We start from the raw sequence: 8720 nt of genomic DNA, 5'->3' as shown, positions 1-8720 counted from the left end.
TCTAAAATGCAATATCTGTCTGTTGTTTGCATAGGCTATATTCAAGAAATTTAAATCATGTCTTTTAAAAAGTGCTAGAAAGAAAATGGTTTAGGATCATGTTGCCAGTGTATCTGGTGTAAATTATGTCTTTTGAAGCCCTCATTTTGATAGGCATCTGCCAACACCCTCTCTACCATTGCTTACAGTCAGGGATGAATCGGGGACTGTTGATAATTTTTCTGAAAAACTGAAGGATTTTTTAAACATACCTAAGCATCTATCCATCATTTTTATAAACTCAGTTATCCACTTTCAAGGTGGTGGAGCCTATTCAGACATCACAGTATGGCAGGCAGGATCCAGTTTTTTATGAGACAGCACAAAATTCAGGTCACCCTCAAAAATAATGAGCCAATTTTGAGTGCCTAGTCAATACGACCTGCTTACCTTTAGAAGAAATAGGAGAATCCACATAAAATAAAAAATAAAAAAAACAAATATACACTCACACACACAGGACCATGTAAACTCCACATATAGAGTGACTAGGCTGGGATTTTAGCTATGAGCCAACAGAATTAGACTGTGCCACAGTGCTAGCCACACATAAGTATGCATTCACTAATTCAATTATCATCAAGCCCTCTTGCAGTGTTTGCAAGATGGCTACAGAATGTAAGTTTGCACAGATAGCAGTTGAACGCTTAAGAATACAAATTAAGAGCAGGATCAAATATCATTATGTCTGAATTTTAGCAATGTACTTAATTATGTGTCCCACTAAAAATGTGGACTAAGTCTTCAACATGTCATTGTCAGTTCAATAGCATGACAGAGAGACTGGTTATGTACATTAGTTGCAAATATGAAATATCAAAAATGGTAATGAGTGAAGGGCACTGTTAACCAACCAAAATGCACCTAACTTAAAGCAGAGTCAATTGGTAATGTGTCGCATTCTTGCTACATATACCCTAAATATGTCAGTTGCTGTTGTCAGTGCTGCCTGAAGAGACAGAGCAGTATATTCACATACATTGGGTTTCAGGCAGTTCAGTACTAGGCAAAGAGAACTTTATTTTGGGTCTAGAAGGAACAGCATTAAGACTTTATTCAGTAAAGAAGCTTTCATTCAAACAGTCGCCAAAAGTGGCAGCTTCCTAGCCACCCATTCTTCTCCAACTGTGTCCTTCACTTATAAGAACTCGTTCTTTGGGTGGGTTCAGTTGCAGAGAAACACTGGGTGGAGCAGTCTCAAATGCAGTTTAGCCAAAAGGGCAGGTGAGTGCTCAGCTTTAAAAGTTCAAAGCATTGTGCGACAAACACATTATACAGTAAGTTGGGCAGGTTAAGTGAGTCAGCACACAACTGTCAGTAGCGTACAGGATGAAGGCGCATACATACATAAATATATATATATATATATATATATACAGTATATATATATAAACTATATATATTTTTATATACTGTATATATATCTATATATATTTATATATATACTATATATATATATATATATATATATAAACATGTCTGTTTATTATAGATGATAAATACATATATGTATTTTAAGTTAGATATGTGTTAGGGCAGAAATAAGATAAGATACAAGCTACAGACCATGTAAGTACAATTGAACGTTACAACATTACTACATAAGACATAGGTAGCTGGATAAATGAACTGCCACCAGATACCGTATACAATACCGATTTCTGCGCAATAGCACAGCTACACAGGGATATTTAGCATATGCAATTAGCCATGTGCTATAACAAGATTTAAAAAATCCCTTTCCATCTCCATGCTGTGAAAAAATGAAAATTAAAGATTTATTACTATTTACAAGACATTTCTTTCTTCTTGATAGATGAACAAGGGACACAGAAACAAAAAAGGCATTCCCACTGCACCCGGAGCCTATGGCATTGCTTGGTGGTCTGGCCACCAAAAATGGAACTCTATGAGCACAGTGATCTATATTGTATTTACTTATTGCAAGTTTGTGGCAGTTTGTTGTATTTTCTTTGTGGTATTTATTTGCTCTGCATCTCGTTTGAGGCACAGTGGCGCAGCAGTCAGCACTGCTGACTCACAGGTCAGATCATATATTTTGTCACAATAATTGGTCCAGCTTCAGTTCCTCCTTCCCCATTGACTTTTCACGCATATTACGGAGTTGAACTCATGAGAAGTGAACTCCGCTCATCACTAGTAGGAAGTTAGATAAAGAGTGCATTTGCAAAGGAAAAATCGATAAAGGTTAGGTTCACACTGAAAAAAAAATAAGGTTAGATACACAATATATTTATAAACATGCATTATACAGTATATGTGTATACAGATATATATATACATATACAATACACAATATAAGTATATTATACAATATACACTGTATATTGTATGGTGTTTATTATATACATCCATCCATTTTTGTATCCTGCAGAGTCATGGGGCAGATGGAGGCTATCTGCAGCAACAAACGACTACAGCAACAAGCATTCTACAGATTATACTTCCTTTATACATTCACCTAAAGGATTATTAGGAACACCATACTAATACGGTGTTTGACCCCCTTTCGCCTTCAGAACTGTCTTAATTCTACGTGGCATTGATTCAACAAGGTGCTGAAAGCATTCTTTAGAAATGTTGGCCTATATTGATAGGATAGCATCTTGCAGTTGATGGAGATTTGTGGGATGCACATCCAGGGCTTTCCACCCGTTCCACCACATCCCAAAGATGCTCTATTGGGTTGAGATTTGGTGACTGTGGGGGCCATTTTAGTACAGTGAACTCATTGTAATGTTCAAGAAACCAATTTGAAATGATTCGAGCTTTGTGACATGGTGCATTATCCTGCTGGAAGTAGCCATCAGAGGATGGCTACATGGTGGTCATGAAGGGATGGACATGGTCAGAAACAATGCTCAGGTAGCCCGTGGCATTTAAATGATGGCCAATTGGCACTAAGAGGCCTAAAGTGCTTGCTGCATACTACGGTTGTAACGAGTGGTTATTTCAGTCAAAGTTGCTCTTCTTTCAGCTTGAATCAGTCGGCCCATTCTCCTCTGACCTCTAGCATCAACAAGGCATTTTCGCCCACAGGACTGCCGCATACTGGATGTTTTTCCCTTTTCACACCATTTTTTGTAAACCCTAGAAATGGTTGTGCGTGAAAATCCCAATAACTGAGCAGATTGTGAAATACTCAGACCGGCCCGTCTGGCACCAACAACCATGCCACGCTCAGAATTGCTTAAATCACCTTTCTTTCCCATTCTGACATTCAGTTTGGAGTTCAGGAGATTGTCTTGACCAGGACCACACCCGTAAATGCATTGAAGCAACTGCCATGTGATTGTTTGATTAGATAATTGCATTAATGAGAAATTGAACAGGTGTTCCTAATAATCCTTTAGGTCAGTGTACTACATACACATATACATAAACATACACACAAGCATACTTCCAGACTGCTATAAATTCAAGTAACTGTTTTTATATTTACTAGTCATATGATATAAAATAGGCAGAACTCTTTGCAGGCCTCAGTATTCCATCATTTTTATAATTTAAATTAGAGATATGCTCAAATGTGATCATTCATCATATTACATATTGTCCTGTTCTTTTAAAACAGAAAAAGGTGACAAAACAAGCAGACTAAGGCAGATTGACATTTTGAGTGAATAGATTAAAACTTACAACATTGTGATATTATCCAGAAAAGTGCTGCTGCAATAAATCTCCTGAGTTAACTCTGTGTAGTAATTCAGTAAAAACAGATGCTTTCCTCTGACTCATAAATTACATCAGAATTGAGCTAAGATAATAAAGTGCACACTTCTATGTTTTCAGTCAGTTTCTACATTTTAAAGTTAGTTCGTAAACTGAAAATGAGCTTTTATGTTATAACAGATGCATTTAACCTAGTTTTACAGATAGATAACTTCTCATGAGTGACCAGATCAAGAATGCATGTAACATTGCAGTTTAAGCCAATAAGTAGTCAACTAGAATATCGACACCAGATTTTTCACTATTTAAAACCCTTTTTTTAGGAAGAATGTGTGTGGTGCCCAAGGATTTGTTTCTGTCTTGTTTTTAGTGTTGCGAGGTTAGACACCAGAACTCCAAAACTGTGAATGGATTTACAGTTGGCATTCTAAGCTGAATCAGCAGAGGACTGGTAAACTGAACATTGTTGTTCTTCTTGAATTACTTGGCAGTGTGGTACTGCGGTTAAGGCTTTGGACTTCAAGTCCCAATACTGACACTGTGTGACCCTGAGCAAGTCACTTCACCTGCCTGTGTTCCCATTGGAAAAACAAAAGAAATGTAACCAATTGTATTTCAAATGTTGTAAGTTGCTTTGGACAAAAAGTGTAGGCCAAATAAATAAATATAAAACGTCATCTGTTTTCCTAATTATTTTTTTTGCAGAAGACAAAATTAGCCAAAGATCCAGTTTAACCTTTTAAATATGTTAACTCTAAATAAGCCACAAAACCACTGTCAATTTTAGATGACAGTTTTTGAACAAATTTTTACAATTATTGTCACATTTAAGCTTATTTTCCATAGTGTACTCTAGTGTGAGCACCTAATTATGACTCTTTCCTGTATGTATGCAGTGTGTATATTATGTATAAGATGACTTATCAAAAGTTTTGCACATTATATACAGTTTAATTATAATATACCATTATTGTTTATGTACTAGCCTTTGGGACCTTAACTGTATAATCATCCATCCATTTTCTAACCCGCTGAATCCGAATACAGGGTCACGGGGGTCTGCTGGAGCCAATCCCAGCCTGTATAATCATAAGAGGACTAATTGCGGAGTAAAAGTAAAATGATATTACAAACCAGTAGTATATGTTTATTGAAAAGGAGATTTCACATTCACCCTCTTTCTGAACCAGTTCTGGGTCACAGAGCTTACAAGGCAGAAGCCAACCCTGAGCAGACCACCAGACAGTTGCTCACAGTGGATCAAATAAGCTATAAGAAATAGGACACTGTTGCTTAACTTCATATGCCTTTATATCCTTAACGTTTTTACACATAAACACAGCTTTCTTATAGAAGTCAAAACATTTAAATAAGAAAGTGTTTGCTAAATAATATATATTTAACTTCCTTCAAATAAAGTATGTCCTATCAGAGAGATCCTGATCAAGAACTGAAAATGACATTTGACATTTAAAAGGTTCATTAGATCTGCTTTAGCAGTTAAAAGTGATAGAATGTGATGCCCAGGAAAGATAGTTCTGTTTCAACATATTTGCTTTTATCATTCCCACTGTTACATTACCATCTTCTCATTATATGTGATGAACTATTTCAAAGTTATCAGCATAATTCTGAAAATACCCGCCTGCTATGGAGCCCTTGGGCATTATACTCAGCTTGATAATAAACACTATATTTGGCAATTGGCAAAACAGATGGGGCTTAAAGAAAAAGATGGGAAAATATCTCAATAAGTCACTGACTTTATTTTTTTAACGGTGTGAATTTCAAACCTAAACAAAAAATGGCAATAATAAATTTTTTAAGAATGACTAAAGCAGAACAGATTCAATTTGTGACCTTTGATCATGGAAATCAAGCTAAAAATTGACACAAATAATTACAATCAGTAATCAAAATTAACAACAGCCACAACCATACAGTAAATTGGAAACAAATAAATCAGCATGTGGGTAACTACACAGAATTCCAGATCTTGGTTCACTGTGGATATCTTACCTTGGTTCTAATTCTTAACACACTTGATAAAAACAACACCAGCCTGGCTCCAGTACGTTGAAGGGTGAAAAACTGTGAATGCAATACCTGAAACAGCCCAGCAGTGTGGAGTGGTGCAGTACAGTACAAGATATTTACAAGTCTCCACCAGATGAGTCAGTTAATTAGCACCAACCTAAACCCGGCTTTTACTAGATTTGCCAGAACCCGTTTTGTCCGAAGAGTTAGTGATCCAGCGGTAACATTCTGTCACTCGTTTGCTACGAGAGCGAACAGCACAACGTGTGCAATATACAATGCCCAGTGCCAGCATAACTACTACAAAAATAGATAGGGGTACCAAAAGAGCTACAAGAAGCCAGCTGTCATCCCGTTGCTGCCGACTGCCAATAGTTGGGTAAACTGCTTTGCCAAGTGGAGTGACACTTCCAGAAAGAGACAAATTCCCATGGGGGGTAATGCCAAGAGCCTGACCTTCCTCTAATGGTTTGTTGTCTTCCGGCACACCAGGGTGGCCTTCTTGATGCCTTTGATATTGCAAGGTTGTAGAGGGGTCCAGAACCAGTGTGAATATAATGGATTCTGGAGAATCTGTGACATGATTAACTCTGTGTTCTTTAGGGCCTTCATTAGATTTTGATTCTTCATTTGCTTTTTGTGAATTGTTTAACGGGTCAGTACTTGTTACCTCAGTTTCTGTAGTGTCAGATTGCCTGATGCTTTTTTCAGTTGTGGTAGCCCACTGAAGCCAGGTCCAAATGTGGGCTGTTGTTGAAACAGAATTTGCTGTAGATTCTGACACTGAAAACGGTGTGAGATCAGACAATGGTCTTTCAGCCTTTGAAGAGTCTGATGTTGGCTGATGGTCCCATGGAGCATTTGTAGCTGGTTGGATCTTGTCAGAATTATCATCTTCAGTTTCTGTGGATTTAGATCCAAGGAATGGAAAGGACCAGTCTGCTTTAAAAGTAGTAGTTATCCATTTAAAAGAAGGGTCATCGGTGAGCCATGGTAGACTTGTGGGAAACCAATCAAAATGTGGCTCCTCAGTTTCCAAGCTTATTGAATGATCAGTTGATTCTGAACTGGAGGAAAGCCAATCTTCAAATGAGGTTTCTTTTTCCTCATAGAAGATAGGTGTAACCATTGGATAGTCGTGTGGTGGACTGGTTGACAGGCTTTCTTCTGAAATAGGGTCACAGCTGAATCCATCTGCATTAAGCTCATATTTTTCTTCACAGTGACACTCAAAGCCACCAAGGTAGTTAACACACATTTGCATGCATAAGCCAGGAATCTGACATTCATCAGTGTCTACACATCGAGTAGGATTTTCAGGAGAGACGCTGTATCCGAGATTACAGAGGCAAGAGAATGATCCTGCAATGTTATCACAAGCATGCTCACAAGGGTTTTCCTGACATTCATCTATGTCATGGCACTGATTATCATCCTGAAGCTCATAACCTTCAGTGCAGTGACAATGAAAGGTCCCTGGGGCATTGGTACACACCTGAGTACACGGATTCTCCAGACATTCATCAACATCTGTGCAATCTCTCCCATTAGCTGCCAGAATGTATCCTTCAGGACAAGCACAAAGATAGCCATCTTTAGTGCTAATGCACTCAAACTCACAGGGCCCATCTCTGCAGAAATCTTCTGGGCTGCAGTGATGAGCATCATTATCAAGGACATAGCCTTCTGAACATTCACAGTGATAACTGTTGTCTGAGTTGACACAGAAATGTTGGCACCCACCATTATTCTGTCCACACCAGTGTTTTGGACGATCAGTACACAAGGGTCCATCCTTGGACCAGCCAATAGTGCCGTCATCTTTCTGCATGCAAAGCACAGACTGATCACCCTTTAGTCCCTCAGGACATGGAACTGTTGCTACTGAGCCAAAAGGAATATGAGTTAAAAGAGTGCTAAATAAGTTAAATGGAGTGGAATATAAAACTGCATCTCCACCTTCTCTTTCAATTGGACGACACATGCCTTTGTAATTATACTTGCACAGATATCCATCCACAGGTAAAGTGCAGGAACCGTGAAGCCACTTGAAATTATCCCTTTGATACTGGGCAGCAAAGCCATGAGTCATAACAACACATCTTGGTACAGAGCAAGTACTCGGTGAATCATCTCTCAGCCAGTTTGTAAACTGAGTGTCTTGGTCTCCAGTGACCCAGGTGAAGCCCCGCAACGGTCGGGTAGAAGAGCACTGCCTTGGTTGTCGTTGCAGCCCAATCCAAATTCTCAACTTAGCTCCGTTGCGAGGGGGTCTATTTGAGAGTAATTCCTCAATCATTAAAGCTTCCTCTGGACGTTTAATAGTAGCCAGATTACCACCACGATCCCTGCAGCTCCTCCAAGAATCTAAAAAGGTTTTGCGCTGAAAATAAACTGCATAACATCCATCAATCCTACAGAGTGCATCCTGTTCTTGCAGTTCTTGACAAATAGAAAAATAAGAAAGTGAAGAAAAAAGAAGCAGTGCCAAAAGGAAAACAGCTGGAAATGGAGTTTTCATTTCTTTCTTTCTTTCTTTCTTTCTTTCTTTCTTTCTTTCTTTCTTTCTTTCTTTCTTTCTTTCTTTCTTTCTTTCCTGCAAAGAGTTCAGACTGGCTGAGAAAATTTGCAGATTGTCTCCAGACTTTGAGCAAGCAAGTGAGTAAGTGAGAGAGAGAGAGAGAGAGAGAGAGAGAGAGGGAGAGACGAAGGCGGGTGGGTCAAGGAGGGGGTGCTTGGCTGTATAACTGGGAGGAGGGTGGTCTTGTGCCTCTTTTCCTGCCGTATGTTATTCATAAGGTCTGCATCCTTCTAAGGGTGCTTTTTGGGTCATTGCCATATATCCTTTTTTTACACCCCCTCAAGGGATTCTAACTAAATGAATTGTTTCTTTTTTATATTTTTAATAGAAAAAAATGGGAAAAGGATTTTAACACAGATGCCTTTATATA

General features: G+C 38.4%; 1 protein-coding gene across 1 annotated transcript; it reads right to left on the bottom strand.

Moving 5' to 3' along the window:
* Positions 1 to 5025: 5025 nt before the first annotated feature.
* Positions 5026 to 8422, bottom strand: LOC120539280 (endosialin-like). Its single transcript, XM_039769203.1, has one exon. It carries the CDS (start codon positions 8288 to 8290, stop codon positions 5927 to 5929), a length of 2364 nt encoding a protein of 787 aa, XP_039625137.1. The 5' UTR covers positions 8291 to 8422; the 3' UTR covers positions 5026 to 5926.
* Between the last annotated feature and the right edge of the window lie 298 nt (positions 8423 to 8720).

This window comes from Polypterus senegalus, chromosome 11 (genome assembly GCF_016835505.1).
Source record: "Polypterus senegalus isolate Bchr_013 chromosome 11, ASM1683550v1, whole genome shotgun sequence".
Lineage (NCBI taxonomy): Eukaryota > Metazoa > Chordata > Cladistia > Polypteriformes > Polypteridae > Polypterus > Polypterus senegalus.
The sequence above is the reverse complement of the archived record's forward strand: the minus strand, read 5'-3'. Positions and strand labels throughout refer to the sequence as shown.

Excerpts from the sequence above, each read along its gene's own strand:
- LOC120539280 (XM_039769203.1), bottom strand. The coding sequence starts at position 8,290 with ATGAAAACTCCATTTCCAGCTGTTTTCCTTTTGGCACTGCTTCTTTTT.